We start from the raw sequence: 22,094 nt of genomic DNA, 5'->3' as shown, positions 1-22,094 counted from the left end.
TTTATATTTTATATTTGAAGAATCTTAATATTGTTTATTTGATTATTTTATGTAAATTTGTATGTTTCAGTCGAAGACTTCAATGGACATATGAGATAAGTAATTTAACGTGAATTGTAAAATAAAATTAATCTTCCGCACTTAGTGGAATATTTTGTCAGGTTTTTCAACTCTTATGGCGTCAGCGTCACATGAATTTTTGTTATCAGCTTTATTTTGTAAGCATTTATTTTAATGATAAAAGTATGTGAAAATGTCTTTCTATTATTCAAGTAGTGATTCAATTTCTAATTATATCTGATTTTATTATGTTCATAAATTTTTGATTCAATAGTAGATACTTTTATATAAATAGAATATGTGTTGTTCTAATTTAATACTGTTGATTTAGTTTATGATTATTATGTTTTAAAATGCTTGTTCTAATTAAAATTTAATTAATGTGTTAATCTACACTTTGCATATTCTTTGTACTAACGGTTTAATGAGCGTGAATATATATTTTGTACAAAATACTATTTATTGAGAAACTGCAAACTCTAAATTCAAAAGCTTATTTCAAATTACAATATTTAAATGTAATTCCAATTATGTAAATTATTATTTACAAACTGTAACGCAAAATAACTTTATCACAAAGCTTAAAACTGCTTAAATAATAATAACAAAAAAGGAAAATCCAACAAAACAACTAAATACCTAGTTGAAAAAAAAACACATGTTTTTATTATATGGTAAAAACATATTATTTTATTACATGTAATTGTGGTTTCAATTTATTACATCATAATGACATATGATAAAATTATATAATGACTACAGTCTATGCATTGTTCTTTATAGAGCAGACATTATTGTAAGAGAAAAATGTATTAAATGGTTGGAAATTTGTGAAATGAATGTTATTTGATGAATATGTTAAAGCTATAATAATAGATGAACTATCGTTTGAAAGGGATAAACTATAATCGAACTGACAAGATTAAATATGAGTAATGATGATTTAAATGAAGCTACTTGTAATACAATAATTCAGAAAATATTGAAACAAACTTGTTATAGATTTGTCTGCGTCACAGAACATGTCCGGTATTCAACAGGTCTTATAAATTCTCTAACACAAATTATACTAGATAATCATAAAACAACCAAAAGTAATTAACAGATAAACTTTGCGTACTAAAATAATTTTTAGTTACATCTGATCAAACTGTTATTGCGTAGTACACAATCACAATGAGACGCAGAGTGCACGTGATTGTCTTGTGCGTGTCAAGGGTTATACGCACAAAGGTGTTACAATGTGATATTGTTAGTTAAGAACAACATAAACGATGTGCGTCTTAGGACAACCGACTGTAGATGACGTAGCCATCCCAGCCGGACGGCACGTAGCGGTGATTTTAGGTCCCTTCGGAGGCAAGTTAGTTAATAGTGTTTTGTGCTGAGTTTTCAACAAAGTGGAAAACTCCCTGTATCAGTTCAACGAGGAAGATTCCCAAGTGTACAATTATTAGTAACAGAACAATGGGTGAAATCTAAATACTTATTTCCCGACGTGGGAACCGTATCCGCTTGGTTTGAGTTACTGGAAATGTACTTCCTCTGGACCTCGCAGGAAATACGTGGCGTAGTATGTCTTTTTGTGTCTAGAGATAGATGCATAAGCTGTGGAAGAATGAAAGTAACTGACGACGCCGGAACGCTTATGCCGCCTGCAAGCCACGAAGACCACGAGGAGAGAGCAAGATAGAGAGATGCGTAGAGACGCTTTTTGCATCTCCCGTGTAGACTGCGCGCGCCGCTGGAAAGCACAGGCGTCGCCGTAGACCGATCAATACTCTTTCGGATCTATCGCGCGTGTACGTTAGAGAGCCTCCTACTCCTAGCCCCTAGGCCTCCTACCGCCTCGCCTCTAGATAGGGATGTTGCGAGCTGTTTATTAAGCGATTTATTTGTTCAAGAAACAAATATCCTGTCTAGAGAAGAGCAAATGTGTTACCATTGTCTTCTTGAGTATGAGGTCATGTTTTCGAACAACTGCTGTACTGTTCCTGAACAAACTTTTTGAGTGTTCGGGCCCAGGAAGAGCATTTTGTAACTTTTCGTGCATTTATGCGATTATTGTCCTGCGCTCGCTGGTCATGCATGGTGGCTAAGTGCCCAGGGTCTCCGCTGACGAGGTCGAAATATAGTGCGCGCCGAAGATTTTTGTACTGTCAATATCGGCCATGAATGCGGTATCTAAAATGGTTGATAACTGAGTCAAGGCAGTGCGCAACGTACTTCTTGGTGCAAAAATGTTTAAATTAGTTATGTGTGGTGTTTAGGTGCATGAGGTCACCAATGACGGGGTCAAAAAAAGCGCTCCGTAGCTTTTATTATCTAAAAATTAAAACTGATTCTAGACACCAAAAGCTGAAGGGCGCACTACCTGGACCCCGTCATCGGCGTCTCAATTCACCTGGACACTATCTACAAGAGATATTAATATCCCCTTGTGCACTAACTGAACCTAAACATCGGCGACAATACCAAGACACCATCCATGATCAATGTTGACCAATATATCTATTACGAAGAGCACGTTTCTGGACTGCGTCATCGGCGACTTACAACACCTGCACAGATTCTACACTTGATTTTTGCACCTAGAGGTTAAGAAGTACAAAGAGCACTTTCCAGACGCTTTAATTGGTGTTGTTAAAGTATAATAAATGACATATTATTCCTTGACGATGATCTACCATACTAAGATACTTTCGGTGTAGCTGCTACTATTCAAGTACACGTGGTGCCCTAAATCGTAGTAGTAGGCGCTACTCTTGCAATCGGAGTAACAGCTTCTCTGATTTGGAGTCGCTTGTGCGCCGACGAGTGTAGCAGTGGCTCCATTTACTCGCGGCCCTATTCAGCAGACGACATAACCTTAAAACGACCTTATAAACTATATATATATATATATATATATATATATATATATATATATATATATAGTTGTAAGCAGGATTTTAATTTAAAATCTCCTCCACTAAATAACGCAAAATTGTTTTAAATTTTACGTTATTTAGAGACTCAAAATCCCCTCCACCTATCCCTTCACTTCCCTTCCATTTTCCTCCACTTCCCCTTCACTTCCCCTCTACTTCGTCTCCACTTCCCCTCCATTTTTTCTCTTTGGTGTATGTAACACTTTGAGTTTAACACTTTGAGAAGTGAAACATTTTGAGGATTTTTTGTAAGACAGAAGAATGTAACAATTAGATACAAATTTATAACATTCTATGATTAGATGGAATTAAATTGGAAATTATTAAATAAAACAATGCGTAACGTTATGATCAAAGCGTCCGATTATTATTAACATCAAAAGTGTAAAGATCAAAACCTCAGTAAATTTGTAATCGATACATTGGTTTAAAGTTTAAAGTTTAAGATGACAGTTTTCCACACTACCTAAGAGGTACTGTCAGAAACATATTATATTAGAGTCATAATACAATAAACTTCAGGCGCATAGATTTTCTTTTTTATTTTATTGTATCCGCAAGTCTCAACGTATCTCGCGCGGACCACTTCAGGCCGACGAAGACTTCAGAACATCAAAGTGATCACCGGAACTTCAAGCTACTACCAATTTTTAGCCAAGTACCAAGATGACCCGATGGACGAGCACTCGTGACGAGACATACGACGCGCCATCACATCAAGACAAACCAGGACCTCCAGTGGCATGCAAGCCTCGCCGACTCGCACCCGATCACCTGCGCCTAGCATGACAAAAGTTTATCTTTATGGTGCAGCTAAGCACGGCGAGACGAGGCAAAGGCAAATGGGCGATGCCTCTGCAAATGGCACCGCAAGGCAAGGACGACCACCGGCCGTGCGACAATTACCAGAGACTTAAGGCGCTCACTATACCGGACCGTTACCGTGTGCTAAACATCCGCGAATTTGCTCAAGCGCTTCGAGGTAAGCAGATTTTCTCCAAGATCGACTTAGTTTAAGCGTACAACCAGATCCTGACCACTGAGGAAAACATCGCTGAGACCGTCATCATAACGCTATTCAGGCTATTTGAATTCCCGTTCATGAGTATCGGATCGTGCAACGCGGCGCAGACGTTCTAACGATCTTTGCTACGCGTACATCGACGACATCCTTGTGGCATCAGACAGCGAGGAACAACACCACGACCACGTAAAGCAGCTGTTTCAGTGCCTGCAACAGTACGGCATCGTTGTCAATCCTGCCAAGTGCGTTTTCGGACAGCCGGAGGTTGAATTCCTCAGTTACGCCGTGACGAGCAACAGCATACGTCCAACGTCCTGGAAAACCGAAGCCATCAGCAAGTATACGAAGCCGCATACTGCAAAGCAGCTTTGGCGTTTCCTCGAAGAGGCCAAATTCTACCGTGACCTGCTTCCAGGCCCAGCAAGGACGCAAGCTCCGATGAATAACCTTTAAAGGGCAAGATCAAAGGCAACCAGTTGGTCAGCTGAACGCATGCAGCAACGGCAGCCTTTGAGAAGACCATGGCCGACCTCGAGCAAGTCACGCTCCTCGCTCATGTATAAGAAGGCACACACCTCGCATTGGTTTGCGATGCCTCAGACTCAGTCCTGCAGCAGCGAGTAGACGATCAGTGGGAGCCGTTATGATTCTTATCAAAGAAACTGAGCCCGACGCAAGCCAGTTACAGCGCCTTCAACCGCGAACTACTCGCTATCTACCTGGTGATCATACATTTCTGCTCCATGGTAGAAGCTCGCGCGTTCGTCGTCTACACGGACCATAAGTCACTGATTTTTGCTTTTAAGCAAAAACCAAGCATTACCGAGGCAGGCCCGACACATAGACTTCGTCGGCCTATACTCGACGGACATACCACATATCTCCGGCAAAGACAATGTCGTCGCAGAAACCTTATCACGCATTAAAGCAGTGACCACGCCGATCGACTACAGTGAGCTGGCAGACGCACAACGAGGCGACGCCGAGATTCAAAACATCAAGCCAACAGATCACGGCCTCCAACTTAAGCTGGTGTAGATTCCAGGGACTAACGCGAAAATCCTGTGCGATGTGTCGACGAACACTGCGCGACTCCTTATCACGGAGACTTTCCGTATAGCAACATTTGACGCAGTGCACAATCTTGCTCATCCAGATATTAAAGCCACCGTCAAGCTCATGACACAACGCTACGTGTAGCTGTCCATCAGACGGACTGTTGGAGATGAAGCCTGCATCCAGTGCCAACAGTCAAAGACCTTCCGATACGTTACGTCACCAATCGGAGATTTCACGCCACCATCTGCGAGATTCCAGCACGTGCACATTGACATCATCATTCTGCCACTATCTGAAGGTCAGAAATACTGTCTCACAAGCGTGGACCGTTACACGCGCTGGACAGAAGCTTTTCCGATATCGGACCAGGAAGCGGAGACAGTCGCTCGTGCTTTCTACGCCGGCTGGATTTGCCGCTTTACCATATCGTTAAAATATCATATAAATTTTCTGTTTTGATAAGTTTAAAATCACTCTTCATATCATACTTATCTGTGTCTAGTATATCTTGTGTTTTGTTTATAGTTTCAGCTAATAATTCCTTTTTAATCTTTTCTGAATTCTGGAGTTTGATTTGTGCAACTAACAATCTTGCCGAGTCACTTAGTTTTTCAACAACACGTAAAATTATTATCACTCTTGTCGGGAGAATCTCGTCCTTCCACCATGATGGAAACGACGATTTAATATTCAATATTTTGGGCCTTCAAAATCTACTTCTACTATTATATTAAATGGCTATCGGTGTGCCGTCTGCTGTGTAACTTATGTAAATTAAGCTCATGCTCCTGCATTGGGATTTATAATTTGAGCCTTTTAATATTTTAAGCCTTATAAATCTTGGACCTTATAAATTTTCAGTTTGTGAGTTATTGGGTCTTATAAATTTTGGCCCTTACAAATATTGTCCCTTAAATATCGTTGCCTTAAAATGTTGCGTCTTTACAATATTGGGCCTTGTTCCTTTAGGTTTTTTCAATTTTGACAGTCATGATAAAGAGTTTTAAAAACTTGAGGTATTGGTGTTTGGGCTTAATAAAGTTTTAAAATTATAAATTTAAACTCTTTTTCTTAAACAAGTTTTTTAAGCCACTTTTTTAATTTAAGAAATCTAACGTTCCATCTTACATCTGTTATTTACTATTTTTATGATTATAAATTGTTAAATTCTCTTGAAACTTGATCATAAATTTTTTTTAACTAACCTTGAAAGTTCTACGAATAATAATACAAAGCACTTCAAGGGCCGTAACTAAAATTTGGATTTAATAAGTTTACTCAAACTTTATTAAAAGTTCAACTTTGAGACTTATTAATCGTCATTGCGTATGCTAATCTTAATAGAAATCGTCATCTTTTCATTTTAAATAATATTTTATCTTTAGAGGAAGTTAGATCAACACGTGTTCACTATCAAGTCGCGCGGTAGCGCCACGAAGGCGAGTTTGAGAAGAAGACGAAGCTTTGACGCCCGCAACACTATTTACTTCTATATTGGTATCCGAGATTTTAATTTTAAGAAAAACGATACTTTCCATAATTGTTTCTAAGGGATTTTTATATATTATCACATTCGTGTGCTAATCAGTGATTTTAATAGTAGTTGTCAAAAAAAATACATAAATAAATAAAACGCTGTCATTTATATAATATAAACAATCTTGTATATGATTTGCTTGAATCATTATCTTTTTCTCCAGTGTGAAAGGACGGTGAAGTTTGCTTGCTCATCAAAAATGATAGGAAATTGCTTTTACACTTTTTTTACATATCCTCACGACTATGTGGTGCCCTCCATGGTTTTTGGTGTCTAGGTAAATAAATTATACGAGGGAGGTGTCTAGGTGTACAGGGTTGTCGATGACGCGGTCTAGGTGGCACGCTCCGTGTTTTTTCGTGTATAGGTGTAAAAATCATTCAAGGAAGGTGTCTAAAAGTACAGGGTGGCCGATGAGGACCTGTGGATTTAAGTAGTTCGCCCCGTGGTTTTTGGTGTCTAGGTGTAAAAATCATTTGAACGCGGTGTCTAGGTGTGCAGGGTTGCTGATGACGAGGTCTAGGTGGCGCGCTCCGTATTTTTTCATGACTAGGTGTAAAAATCATTCAAGGGCGGTGTCGTGTACAGCGTGGCCGATGGCGAGGTCTAGGTGGTGCGATCCGTGGTTTTTGGTGTAAAAATCATTCAAGGGCGGTGTCTAGGTGTACAGGGTTGCCGATGACGCGGTCTAGGTGGCACGCTCCGTGTTTTTTCGTGTATAGGTGTAAAAATCATTCAAGGAAGGTGTCTAAAAGTACAGGGTGGCCGATGAGGATGTCTAAGTAGTTTGCCCCGTGGTTTTTGGTGTCTAGGTGTAAAAATCATTTGAACGCGGTGTCTAGGTGTGCAGGGTTGCTGATGACGAGGTCTAGGTGGCGCGCTCCGTGTTTTTTCATGACTAGGTGTAAAAATCATTCAAGGGCGATGTCGTGTACAGCGTGGCCGATGGCGAGGTCTAGGTGGCGTGCTCTGTAGTTTTTTGTGTCTAGGTAAAAAAATCATTCAAGGAAGGTGTCTAGGTGTGCAGGATGGCTGATGACGAGGTCTAGGTGGAGCGCTCCGTGGTTTTTAGTGTCTAGGTGTAAAAATAATTTGAGGGTGGTGTATATCAGAACAATCAGTGATTTCATGTTGCTGATAAACATGTTACGAAAAAGCTGTGGTCGAAATGTGCTAAAGGTGCTTATATTTTATTTTTACGATGTCGAATATGAAATACTCAAACAAATTTACTAAAAAGAATTAAAAACTCTGAAAAAAATTAATTTTTAGAAAAGTAAAAGATTAGGTTTATGAAGCGAGGAACAACTCTCAAGATAATTACTACGTAACTTGCCATGCCCGTTTCATTTTGTTTATTGGTGAATAACTAAAATTTTATTTTTATGTATTAGAACGTCATACAAACGCCATAAGTACAATGAAACGGACATGGCAAGTTACGTAGTAATTATCTTGAGAGTTATTCTTCGCTTCATTACGATTAAATATAATAAACTTGACTTTGTTTGATTGATCTCAGTTCTTTTCTATCAGTAATTTCGTTGCGGAATATATCAAACTTCCCTAGCCTTTTACTTTGTTGAATCATTTATTCATTATTTTTCTTACAGTTAATCGAGTACCGATACAAAGACCATCATTCAAATTAATATTACGAAGAAGAATTACAACAGTGCCTACTTTAAATTGCAGAATATGGACTGGCAAGCCATTTAGAGTAAAAGAATTTAAAAGTTTTACTGGAAATAATTCTCCCAAATTGTTACTCTTGATTATACATAAATTTATACTAATATACTTTTATTATATCGCCTTTAATTTTCAATAATATTTTATTCTTAATATTATGTACATTTACATTTTTTGGAGCTTGAATAACTATTTTGTCATTGGCACTTAAATTTTCTTCAAATATTTCTGTAATTATATTGTGGCTTGATAAAATTTCGTGTGAAATTTCTATCACTCCTAACTCTTTTTTATAACTACTAAAATATTCGCCTTACCCAATATTTGAAAACCATGCCTTACGAAAATAATGTGCAGAGATCTGTGCACAAAATTTGGATCGTATCCTTTTAATTCTCAGAATTTTCTTTAAAACAAAAAAAATAATATAATCAGTGCATATATGGGTGTTACCAACTGGATGATAACAAAAAATCTCTAGTTGTGAACTCTAAAATTTTTATTTTACAAGATATTATGAAATTTTTGTTTAAATAAAATTATAAAAAATAAATTTTTGGAGTTCGTATATCTGTGCACATTATTTTCGTAGGAGATTCTTTGAATTTCGTTTAATTTTGAGATACTCTTATATTATTGTTCAAAAACATGTACTGAAAATTAAACCATATATTACTATTTTTTAAACAATTTTCAATTATTGTAGTCCTATTGCCATGTTTAACTACTGGGCAGAATTGCTTAACATCACATAAAACAATTATTACTTTATTTCCGAAAACCATTTCATTATTTTTTCCAAATTCAAATTCAGAAAACTATTTTTAATATGCATTAATCAGTAATCACAATTAAAAAGTTTTAAACTTTTAAAAGCAATTATGATACGTAAAATTGAATGATTGTAGCATTTCTAAAAATTTAAATTAAATAATATCAAGTAGCTTGAAGTAGAAGAGATCTATTGCTATAACTTGACTTTGTTTCATTGATCTTAGTTCTTTTTTATCTGTAATTTTGTTGCGGAAAATATCAAACTTGCCTAATCTTGTACTTATTTGGAATTTTTTTAGAGATTTTAGTTCTTTTTAGTACATTTTTTTGAGTATTTCATATTTGTCCTAAAAATTAAATAAAAACATCTTTAGCACCTTTCGACCATGGCTTTTTTGTAACATTTTTATTACTAAAATGAAAACACTAATTGTTCTGTCGCAAAATATTAGTATGGTGGCTATGATTAATAATGTATGTTAGAAAAATATGGATAGGTGTTAATTTTCCTTGTCCACAAATATTATTATTACACTAAGACACCAATATCTACGAAGAGCACCATCTACACTTCGTCATCGGCCACCCTGTACACCTAGACGCTGTCCTCGTAAAATTTATTGTCCTATATACCAAAAACTACGAAGTGCACCACCTAGACGTCGTCATCGGCCACCCTTTACACCTAGATGCCGTCCTCGTATGGTTTATTTACCAAGACACCAAAAACTACCACTAATAATAAAAATATTTGTATTTATTGAATTGCAAATTCGAAAACCCAATATAGTAGAAAATAGTGTCGCGGTCACCGCGGGCTTCTCAAACTTGTCTTCGTGGCGCTACCGCGCCAATTGATATATATATATATATATATGGCATTCCGCGTCAACTGAGACAGCTGTACCCAAAAATCCTTCTGACCTAACAATTTTTAAAAAATCATGAAAGTTATTGGTTTCAATCTACTTTCGATTACCGAGTGGCACTTTTTTAAATTTTGACCTTAGGAAGAGCTGCATGTCCCTTAACCTCCAAAAAAAATGTATCACGATTAAAATGCTTACAAATTTTCACAGGAGCGGTCATTTTTAACCAGCCAGGGCTTAAATTGTAGCTCTTTTATTCTACTTTTGTTGAAAAAGTTTATACTAAGTTCCTGTTTGTTAGTTAGCTATATATAAGAATCAAGAATGGAAAGCAACAGTCGTCGCAATCATAAGCATTTCAATCGTAATACAGTATTTTTTTTTTTTGAGGTCAAGGGAGGTGTAGCTCTTCCTAGGGTCGAAATTTAAAAAAGTGCCACTCGTTAATCGAAAGTAGATAAAAAACGCTAACTTTTATCATTTTTTAAAAATGTTTAGTTCAGTAGGATTTTTGGGTACAGCTCTGTCTCAGTTGACGCGGAATGCCCCATAAATATATAGTCTACCGATACAAATACATGTTGGTATCGGTAGTCATGAAATGTACTAGGTTATAAGTGTCAAATTTGAATGTAAAACCACTTATTAGCTATTATATCATGTTTGTTTTCTACATAACTTCTAGTAGAAGTTCAGGCCCATTCTAAAACTTTACAGCTACTTTTTCACTATAAAAAGGTATCTTTTTACTGTATTGAGGTTGTCGGAGTCCAGATCAAACATTCAGATTTTCATATTTTAAGGTTTAAAATGCAAATAAGGTAGCCTTAACATACATATAGGGCTTTAAACGTATTTATATTGAAAAATTCAGAAAATTTAGCAAAAAAAAGTATCTTGATAGTTTTGGTTAAAAATGTATCCCTCATAAGCTACAAATCATTGAAAATAGGCAAAAAATGCAAAAATTGCTTGAAACCTCAACTTTGACCAGCTAGAACTCGAAGCCAAATAAAGGAATCGCACTGAATTTTTTTTTGAAGTCAGGTACGACATGTAGAAAAAAAAAAAATATATATATATATACAGTTTGGGCAAAAATTAAAATTTTCATCTTCAATTTCACAGAGAACCATCCATATATATATATATATATATATATATGATTTTTCGAAAAAATTTAGTTGCGCTTCGAGAAGCAGGCGTTTTTCCATTTTTGTTTGCCCGCCGGTCTGAAAAAAGTTACTTTAGTTCCGCCTAATAGGTCAGAAGATTGCGAATATTGTGCTTATGTTACAAAAAAGCATTATTATACTTCATACTATGTTTTATTTTTTTCTTCAATTTCCTTGTAATTATTAAACGTTTTCGTTACAAGGCTGGTACGCCGAGAGAATTAACGATGTACTAATAAGTTTTGCTTTGGATGTTTTGTTGCCCTGAAAAAAGCAGATTGGAATTGTGGTAGTTAAAGAGCGTGGAAAACAAGCATGGCTTGGCAGAACCGTAGCTGCAAGAAGCGTACGTTAGAAGAGATAGGAAGGAGAGAGGTGCAAGCGAACTGTTATGTTATAAGAAGGAGGATATCGGAATATTGCGGTGACAATGACCTTGCGCTCTAGTCCGGAGACACGACGAAAATGGGATCCAAGTGTCCCTTAGTATATCCCAAGAACTAATTCAACCGGGAGATAATCCAATGGAGCTCGGCCGTTTGACTATTTGAACGTCAGAGCACGTATTATGTTGCCTAAGAAGGAGCGGACTTAGTCCAGGTAGCAAGCCTTGACCGGTCGTTCGTCCGAGAAGGAATGGGAAGGTTTTGACGTAGTACAAGTAGTGTCTGGTCCAGGAGCCGAGGGCTCTACCTTTCGAGTGTTTTGTTCGACTGCGCAAAATGAGCTAACAAGTGCAAAAGAGCGTCGAACCTATAGTTCCGGAGCGCGGATCTTAGAGAGAGCCTGGTGTTCTTTGCTGCTTTCCCTGGTGGTGGCGTCTAGATGCTGGAGAATCGGAAGGCCTGCAAAGGGCTGAAACCGAAAGACGACTGATTCTCGCATTTTATCACGTCTGCTATTTATAGGCGTTTGGTGAGCAGCACCGACGCATTAGTAAAAGTGTGGGTAATCACTCGCAAGGGACTGGGGAAGAGAAAGTATCACGCTGAGAAGTGACCGTGCGCGGCGATCGTAGAAAGGGGGGTATCTTTATGACGAATATGCAAGCAAGTATATTGCACAACACTTCATTTCAGATGCAGAGCTTGAACAGAGCAGTCAATCCCGAGGGCCGAACGGAGAAGAGTAAGTAATTTTAATTTCTTTCAAATGCCTTGTAGCTGTATTTTTTGTAATTTCAATCAAAAATGACTTCTTTTCTTTTATTAAGAACCTAAAAATAAATGTAAACATCAAATTTTATTGACATTTATGGACTGAACTTAGAAGTATTATGATATACATACAAACACACACATCCATGTGGATGTCGTTTCAAAACATGTTTTCGAACTCCAAACACTTACAAAAAAATTTCTAATTCATTTTTGATGAAGTAAACTTTTAACAAAAAATGAATTAATTGATTTATTAAAATACTAATTTTAATTAATATAATACTTTACAAAAAAATATCCAAAACTCAAAAATAACAGTATAAATGTTAATACAATTCTGAAATAAAGCGCCCAATTCATAAGAAAAATTACTTAAAATTAGAATCAAATATAATTGTTAATAAATAAAATATATCTGTACGTATGTATAAGCATGTGTGTGTGTGTGTGTGTGTTTTATATGGCGTAGGCAGAGTAAGCTCTGCGCAAGTAGCCCTCCGACACTGGATCCCAGGTGTTCGGTCATCCTATGGACAGACTCAAACTCGACACCTACATTCTTCTGCATCGGGTAAAGGAGTCTGAGCTGAACTTAGTTAACCTCTGTTCCTCAGCATCGGTCTGAGGAGCACTTGGAGGTACTCAACCCAGCTCCTACATTTCTATGCTTTGGGCAGAGGAGTGAGAGCTCAACTCTGTGACCTACGTTCCTCTGCATCGGTCAGGGGAGTAAATTCTCAACTCTGTGACCTACATTCTTCTGCATCGGTGTAAGGAACATTTTATATTTACGACTTAGTGGACATCGTCTAGCAAAATTCTACTCGACTGTTTTGCCTTGTCTTTCCCTTCTTTTCTTTTCGTCCTTCTTAAGAATGGTCCTTACGTAGTTGTTTATTGCATACCAATCATCCTCCGGCGTCAACATAACTGTCATCATTGACTTAGGTATCACTCTGGTCTGAAGATAACATTTGAGTTCTTCTTGCTCCATTTGGTATCACAAACAGTCACAGAGGACATGCTTCGCATCATGGTTAGCGTTCAAACAGATTAGGCAGTTTAGACAGTACTTTATTTTAAATCTGTGTTAATACGCACGAAAGCATCCGTGCTCCGTCAAAAATAGCTTAAGGTAGTAATTGACTTCCCCGCGTTCTCTTTGCATTCAGTCCTCTATACTTGGTATAAGACGATGTGTCTATCGCCCCTTACCACTGGAATCCTATCTTTTTTGCCACTCAGTCATTGTCTGCTTCCGTGCGGAGTCCCAGATTTCATTCTGCGTGTTGTTTTTAATCCGTCTCTTTGCCTTGAATACGTCCTTCCTCCCCATTGCTAAAAGGACAATAGGCGGCATGCCTGCTATGATGCAGACCGCGTCATCCAATACCGTACAGTAAGTTGATACGATCCTTAGTGCTCTTCTCCTGTATACTGTTGATATCTTTCGTGCATAACTTTTTACCAACATTTGGCATCAGCCCATATTGGGTCCCCGTTCAAAATAATCGATGTGATCACACTGGCTAAGAGTAACCTTCGTTTTTGCGTTGGCCCTCCTACATTTAGCATTAATCTTGATAGAGCAGCACTAACTAACTCTTACTGCCTTATCCCCCAATATAGCAAGATGTTCTTTAATTGTGAATATTGCATCTATAGTGATGCCCACGTATTTAATAGTTGGTCGAGAAACAATCTCATGATCATCCAACGTCAACGTTATCGTCTCCATTTTCTTCCGGCTAGATATAACGTTAGCCTCCGTTTTATGGCTAGAAAGCTCTAGACCTGTCTCCATCAGCCAATCATGAATTATTTGAATAGCCTCATTAGCAACTTCTGCGACTTCATCCTTTTCCTTTGCTACTACCACCACTGCGATGTCATCTGCGATTCCTACAACCATTGTTTCTTTGGGTAGTTTCAGCCTTAAAACTCCATCATATATAATGTTCCACATTTGTGAGCCCAAGTGTGTGTGTATGTGTAAATGTTACAAATAACTTAATATTAACCTATAATACAATAGATAGCACAAATTATCATTATTATTTTATCAAATAAGGATAATTTTTTTGAATGCTAATGTGACTTTGTATATTTTAGTTTTCTTAAAAAGAATAGAGATTTTTTCACCTGTTATAGCAATTTTGCAGGACCACTTGCTGGTACCCTCTAGGACCATCTGTTCGGCCTGTTCTAGGCTGTCTATGTGAGTGTCCGGGTCGACTGAAAACGTCGTGCTGAAAAGACAATTACTACGTCAAATCCTATAGCTTACTTTTTTAAATTGTCTCTTTATAGAGATTGAGTACGGTGAATTGTAGAATCACACCTCTGCTTGCCCCATGGAAATCCTGTTTTGGTGTATTCAAAACGAATCTTAACGTAAAATAGCGATAAAGATATAAACTAAATGATTGTAATTATTATATATTATATGTTATTATTTTAATAAAAATTTAAATTTGATATGAAAATGATAAATATGTGCAACAAGTAAAAATCATCAGTATGTCTTAATATAATGATGAAAAGTTTATTTAAAAAATCTTCGAACTCGAAGCTATTATATAATGTTCGAAATAAATATACGTTTTTGATAAATTGGCGTCTATATTACTTTCTTAAAACATGAATCTTATTACTAAATAGAAGAAAGTCCACAGAAGCACTGCTTAAATAGCGCCAATTCAGGATAGAAATATTGTGCCGTTGTATCATGTTAGTTTCTAAATAAAATGTAAATGATGCTGGCTTATACCAGCTTGTTTGCAGCATTAGGCTCAATGATTAAAGATTGTTTGGGCCTTTACCGCTTCTACTACTCCAGTTGCCTTTGTTTTACAAAATTGTGATCTGTTATAGTACTGTTTTAGTTTCGAAATAACTTCAAAAGTTAAACACAGAACTTTGATTAATTTGAAAATCGTTATCAAATGTAGAACATTTTTACCTACCTACCTTATTCTTTTGATAAACATTTTTTTATATAAAATATCTAATAGTGCGTTACAGGTGTAAAAAGAAACGTGATAAAAAAATGCACTGACGCTAGAGCTTATTGCCCATTGTGTCTATACCGTTTGACTCGTCAGTCTCCGTTCTTCGTGCCCTGCGCTTACCGCTTTACTTTCGTTTCCCAGACTTAGCAGTCTCCTCACTTATTGGAAAACTCAGTATTGGAAACTTACACAGTTGATACGCTCTCTGGCGGATTTTAGCGAAAACACTCCATCACACAGATTATCGAGTCAAAATCGACTTAAACTTCAATATGGCCTCTGCATACCACACAACTTTACACATTTGTATTACTATATACATGTAGGTTACATTTCTGTGTGGGTCCACAATAGAAATAAGATTTGTAAAGCATATCTATATTTCCATAGATAACACTATATTTCCAAAAAAAATTGCAATTTACTTCTTTAACTTAATAAATAATATACTTATTATATACTCGAATTTCTATGTTTCACATCTGCCATCTGATGTTTTTGTATAAAACTTTTTCTAAATTAATAATTCTGTTTTATATCTTAATGTTATATGAAGAAGATATACTATTTTTAACACAAACTAGCGCGCCATGCGCAGCCTGGCAGCCGCAGTGGCTTGCCACCTTGCATCGCTTTGCGTTCGCGCAGCGCGAGCGTCAGCGGTCGTGCCTTAGACGCGAAAAGTGAAGTGGATGGTACCTCCCAAAACGGGCATGGAAACCTGTGAAAGCGCTTGTATCATTTTTTTAATTTAATGTTTTTTAGCTTTATTTTAGAATATTAAAACAATATTGCAAATAAACTTTGAGCAATATTGCTGCAACATTGTTATTATTTTTTGGAACCGCAATCTAAAAACGGACATTACCCTTTACAGCAATATTGCTGAATAGTATCCAAAATATTCAATAATCTGCCTGCAATATTTTTGAATCTGACGAATCTGCCGATGCAATCTTCAGACAATATTGCCAAACGATTCGGTGCGATATTTGAAACTGACTATATTCGCTATATAGACACGGAATTGAACCTAAATTTATTCTGTCACTATAGTAGAATGAAGAAAACTTACAAGAAAATTTTAGGCCAAATCAGTAATAATGTCGCTAATATTATAATCGCATTACACTGAATTTTATATTAAATTATAAACGTTTGAAACGGTTTTTGAAGATTTGTCCTTCATTAAAGCGTTCCAAAAAATGTTGTCACTGTTAAAGTTGTGCTTTAAAAATATCTACAACTTTTGTGTTTTAAATTTTTATGTTAAACGTAAAGCCGCAAAGTTTTATGGCAAATAGTTGTTTTTTTAGCTTGAAAAAATCGATTTAGGGCTGTAAATTTTAGTGATAAGAATTTTCATGATTTGATGTCAACAAATAAAGTTGTATTTTTTAAATGTCTACGACTTTTATAGTTGTTGACTGCTTTGAATTCGAGTTACAGTCAAAAAACCGTTTTTAGCGATTCTTGGAAGTGGTCGCATTCTTCGTATACATGCAGGATCAAGACTAAAATATATCTGTCACCTTAATATTATAAGGGGTATTTGCACACAAATTTTCAGCCGAATTGATTAAAGTTTTTCAGAGATAATTGTGTAACACCAACATTTTTATTCAAAAATCACGTAAATTGGACAAATTGTGCCCGCATTTTAAAACAATGTAGAGATTCGTGATAAAAAAATTAGTTTCTTAGTTTGTGAAAAAGAGACTCTCCTAAAATTTTATCCCGATCGATCGGAAATTGTGTGAGATATCGCATCTCACATACTTTTCGCGCACGAAACTTTGAGGCACTTCCGTGTCGCGGTTGTGCGTAAAAAATAAAATCGTAATAAATTAATACGCGAGCGCGCAGGACCGTAACACGCGCAACAGTGTTACAATTCAGTATTTTCTTCGTGCAGTGCTTGCTAAGTAGTTAGTCTTAAACAACGGTTCGAACTACTGAACCCACAAATTTAAACATTTACCGCAAAAATACTGTCATCGTTATCGAAACTTACCGCATATTACCGTCGTCCTTGCATTTCGTCCTAGTGGCATACCGCGATTCTTCATTTATCTCTTTATTAAGATAAATCAAAAATCGCGTGATTGTGATCGTGATACTGTCGTGTTGGCGGGAACGACTCCATATGTATAATATGGGACTTGAACTCGCGGACCCGAGAGCCTGCGCTCTAACCACTGAGCAAACACACTGCCATCCGTTCGTTTAATTTTTTTTTTCAAATATATAAATAATTTCAAATATTTTTAACAAAACAAATCAATTGTCAATTTTATGATAATTTAAGGTGGTTCTGCAAAAACTAAGAAAGAAGGTGAGGAGACCGCTTGCCTAAGCACAAAAAATGTAAAGAAGACACGTGACTGTACAGACGACGCAAAAAAAATATAAAAAAGAAATCGAAAGAGCCAGGGTGAAGGCTAGAGGTGATACTACAACAGTCGAAGCGCGATGTCAGTGACGGCAAAGCTGTGCAACTTTTTACAACACCTAAGGTGACCCTGGTTAATTTGATCAGACACAAATAAGGAAACTAAACCAAAAGCAGAACAGATAATTTAGAATGTCTGATAGGAGCCCATTTTCTTGACTTGAAAATAATCAACAAAAATTGTTTAAATACTTTAAAAAGTAACAAATTTTATGTTAATATCCAGACAACTTTTTTTAATAATATTTTTTTGCAAAACCCCACATTTATCTGGAAACTGTATGTGTTTGAAGAATATCTATCAGTATAAAAGTGACCTTCGAAGTCCAAATCTTAAGTGAGTCTACGGTAGCTGAAAAATGGAAATTCTGAATTTTGGCCTTTGAAGAAATGTTATACTTGATAATATGGCACATATTAACATTGTTTTTTTTACATTATACCTGAATATATTTAATAGTTTAAGAATATTGATTTGTCTCTATCGGTCTTCCCGAAGCAGGTTGTGTGGTGAGAAAGGAGAGAAAGAACTTTAACCGAGGGACATCAGATAAAGAAAAACCATTATCTCTCAAAATATTTTAATAGTTTAATTCATTTTTAAAACAATTTAGGAAAAATTTAAACAAAAAATTGAATTTTTCATTTTTTGACAATTTAAGGTGCATCCGTCCCCTTAATATTGATTAATAAGTAGTTCTCATAACGTTGACTTCACGCGAGAAAATTATCAAAGATACTAATTTCAAAATAGAGGCAATATATTTAGCTTTGGAAATGAAAATAAATTTCGCGAAATATTAAAAATAATTTTAAGCAAAAAGATTTTCTTTTTTCTATGTAATATAAACAAATCGGCGAGAGACAACGAAGAATTCTACGTCCTTTAAGCGACAATGAGACTAGAGTAAATCAAACTCTAGAATATTGGGATAATATGAGTGGTAGCCATAGATAGACCACTCCAAACTGCCAAACGAGTTAAAAAGCCTCGCGGCAAGATTAGTCGAGGAGAGCCACAGGGCCACCAAAACAAACTACATAAATCATCCGGAGCCTAGAGAGCACGTATGAAACTCTATAACTGAGCCTAGAAAACTCAGGGTAGAAGTTGTCGCTAAGCGGGAGCCTATAGAGTCTCTAGAAAAGTTATGCCGCAAAACGAGTCAAAATCTCGGGGTACAACACTAATGGAAGACTAAAGAGGTTCTGCAAACTTATCGCCAGAGAAAAAAAAAGAAACTGATCTTTATGTGAATGTAAATAAAGTTTTAAAACCAATACAATAAATTACAAAAAAAAATAAGAAAAATAGACTTATAATTTGCAATAATATATAAGGGAGACAAGATCAAGTCAACGATTAACGATAATAATTATAAAAAAAATGAAAATAAAATTAGAAAATACTGCAAAAAAGAGAACAAAACTTATATTTTATAGGATATTTAAACAAAATTTAAACAAAAATTTATTAATTTTTTTAAATTTTCCGCAGCTTCCGCACGCTGCGCAAGCATTTAAAAATAACATATATAGAAAAGAGCACATTTCATGGCACACGCGATAGAACAATGATTCCTTTCAGAGCACTCGAAATGCGATGCAGAGGAAAGCAGTTGCAGACGCCTATTTAAAGAAATTCTATAACTTCATATTATACGATTATGCTTTAATATATTATCATCTACAATTCATTCCAGTAAGTTCGCGTTTTATATCCAATACTTTAACTAATTATTTTAAAGTCAAGAATTTCAAATGTTCATTTGCTTTTACACAAATATTATTAAATATAACAAGAACATAAGAGAGAGAGAGAGAGAGAGAGAGAGAGAGAGGGGGGAGAGACGCCTGATCGCGATAAATTAGATTAAAATTGTTTTTCAAGGTCTACGCGGACGCAGACTCCGTAGCCCCACACGTATCACGGATGCGACCTGATCCATGGGTCCACCCGACACCTCGCGACTGTTGCCACGAGTAAAGTGCAGACTTGCAGTTTTGCTTATGTGGCCGCTGGTCGCCGTCGTTCCGTAAAATACTATACTGTGTTAATCAAATTGCTTTTTAATGAAGTTTTTTTTTTGCTATCTTGATTTGATAGATATACAATATTATTTTATTATCTATGTTATTTGTTAATAGATTTTTAGCAGTTACTTTTTCTTTGTATTGACTTCTAGAAGAGTTAATTAATGATTGTTGTTTATAATACCTCAAGTTTCTTAATATTAATTTTTTTTAATTTTATTTTGATAATCTTTTGATATTGGAAAAAATGATAAAGTTAATGTATCATACATCTTCCAAAAAAACTTTTTTCAAAAGTGAAAACCTTGGCAAGAAAAATACTAATAAATGTAGTGAAATCTCTAAATATTAAAATGTCAAGTAAATGTTTTTTGCTATACGCATTAAGATATCATTTTTTGGGAAAACTAATGTTAACTTTAATTTTATATCTTAATGCGTATAGCAAAAAACATTTACTTGACATTTTAATATTTAGAGATTTCACTACGTTTATTAGTCTTTTTCTTGCCAAGGTTTTCACTTTTGAAAAAAGTTTTTTTGGGGAGATTCCACATCTTTTACAAAGCATATCGTCCTTGCTATTACACTTCATGAAATCTTGATCTATTCGATAGACAATAAGCTACTATTGCTTTAGACATTGATCGCATCGCGCATATAATCGTATAGCATTATTATATGCATATACCGCGTGTGTCGCCGAGTAGCAGACGAATGTCGGTAAAGTAGATGAATGACTTTAACCACTGGTGTATAATACCTAATATAATACTCACCGGAAGTCACGTGACCGGAGGAGACGAAAAAAATCGGGAGAGGATGGAAACTCTGAACGAAAAGAAATATACCGACCAAATTTTCAACTTGCAATATTAAGTTAATAACTTAATATTTTTGGATGAATCTTTTTAATCATGAAAGATTAGGTTAATATATTCAAGTAGATACCAACAGATTGCGCATACGCGCAATAGTAATGATTTAAATGCTCTCGAGATTTTTTTAAGGTTAAGAAAACCCAATTTCAAAGTATATAGGGTTGCGCCGTCGACAAATCGTACTTCGTACTTTTTCTTGCCAGCGCGGCGTTGTCGAAACACTTGATTCTAATCAAATGTTCTCGCATTTTACTAATATTAAAGTGAACATTGCATGGGCGAATATTAAATACAATAGCGACTGCAAATGATATAGCAAAAACATCGCAATCATAATAATTAGTCTGATACTGTACTTGTTCAAAAGATATGCGTAAATTATCTTTATTTGGAAACAGCCTATCGATACACATTTTATGATCATCATTAAGACAGTTTTTGTTAATACTATCAAAAATTCGTATTACATTGTCTTTGTACAACAAACAAATCCAGTGTCTGTTTGTACTTGAACAAAAAAAAAATAGGTTAAATATTAGACAATCTCTAAAAATTAACTGCAAAATGCATATAAAAAATTAGGTAAAATTTTTTTTTTTTTTTTTTTTTTTTTTTACTATTCTTACACAGTGACAAAATTTCGTTAATCTATTTTGCAGTTTCTTTTTTGTAAACCACTTTTAAAACTTGCAAAAAAGATTTATGATAAAAAAATTTAGAGTAAATTATTTAAAATTTTTTCTAGTAATATTTAGTATTATTACCTCTACTTCTACCATGATAAATCATATATTACACCCTCTTACCATTGTGGCAGTTGGTGCAGTTTTTAGGGGTGTCATCCGAATGATACCTTCAGAATGGACATAAGAACCCCTACAAGCGCTTATATAATTTTTTTAATTTAATGTTTTTTTACCTTTATTTTACAATGTTGACGCATAATTGCAAAGAATCTTTGAGCAATATTGATACAATCTTGTTATTCTTTGTTGGAACCGCAATCGAAAAATTACGCTTTACAGCAATATTGCTGGACACTATCCAGAACATTCAATAATTTACCTGCTATATTTTCGAATCTGACGAATCTGCCGATGTAACCTTCAGACAATATTGTAAAAAGATTGGGTGGTATATGGGTCCCTGCATTCATACCCATATAGCCCCCAATCTTTGGGCAATATTGCCCGAATGTTGAAATTCAAGATTGGCCATATTAGATTCCATATAGCACCCAATCTTTCGGCAATATTGTCTGCATTTGTAGATTCGTCAGATTTGAAAATATTGTGCAAAGGTTAAATAAAACTTAAAAATTAAACCTTCAAGAAATTTTTCTGCAATATTTCTGTAAGGCATCATGTCCGTTTTTAGATTGTATTTCAAAATACAATAAGCATATTGTGGCAATATTGCTCAAATATTATTTGTAA

The 22,094-nt window shown here is 35.5% G+C and overlaps 1 protein-coding gene across 14 annotated transcripts in view; it reads right to left on the bottom strand.

Annotated features, from left to right (window-relative positions):
* The window catches only part of LOC107981437 (protein unc-13 homolog A), an 893,220-nt gene that overhangs the window by 137,785 nt on the left and 733,341 nt on the right, over positions 1-22,094 (bottom strand). For 3 of the 14 annotated variants that reach the window (XR_004227182.2, XR_004227183.2, XM_031927057.2), the window contains one exon: positions 14,423-14,529. The exons of the other annotated variants lie outside the window; for them this stretch is intronic. Coding sequence is in view for 1 of the 3 variants with exons in the window: in XM_031927057.2 (XP_031782917.1) it covers positions 14,423-14,529 (107 nt within the window). In the remaining 2 variants the exon portion in view is untranslated. The remainder of the gene's footprint in view (positions 1-14,422; positions 14,530-22,094) is intronic. 14 annotated transcript variants of the gene reach the window in all.

The sequence above is a fragment of the Nasonia vitripennis genome (genome assembly GCF_009193385.2).
Source record: "Nasonia vitripennis strain AsymCx chromosome 3 unlocalized genomic scaffold, Nvit_psr_1.1 chr3_random0009, whole genome shotgun sequence".
Lineage (NCBI taxonomy): Eukaryota > Metazoa > Arthropoda > Insecta > Hymenoptera > Pteromalidae > Nasonia > Nasonia vitripennis.
This window is presented reverse-complemented; position numbering and strand designations above follow the sequence as displayed.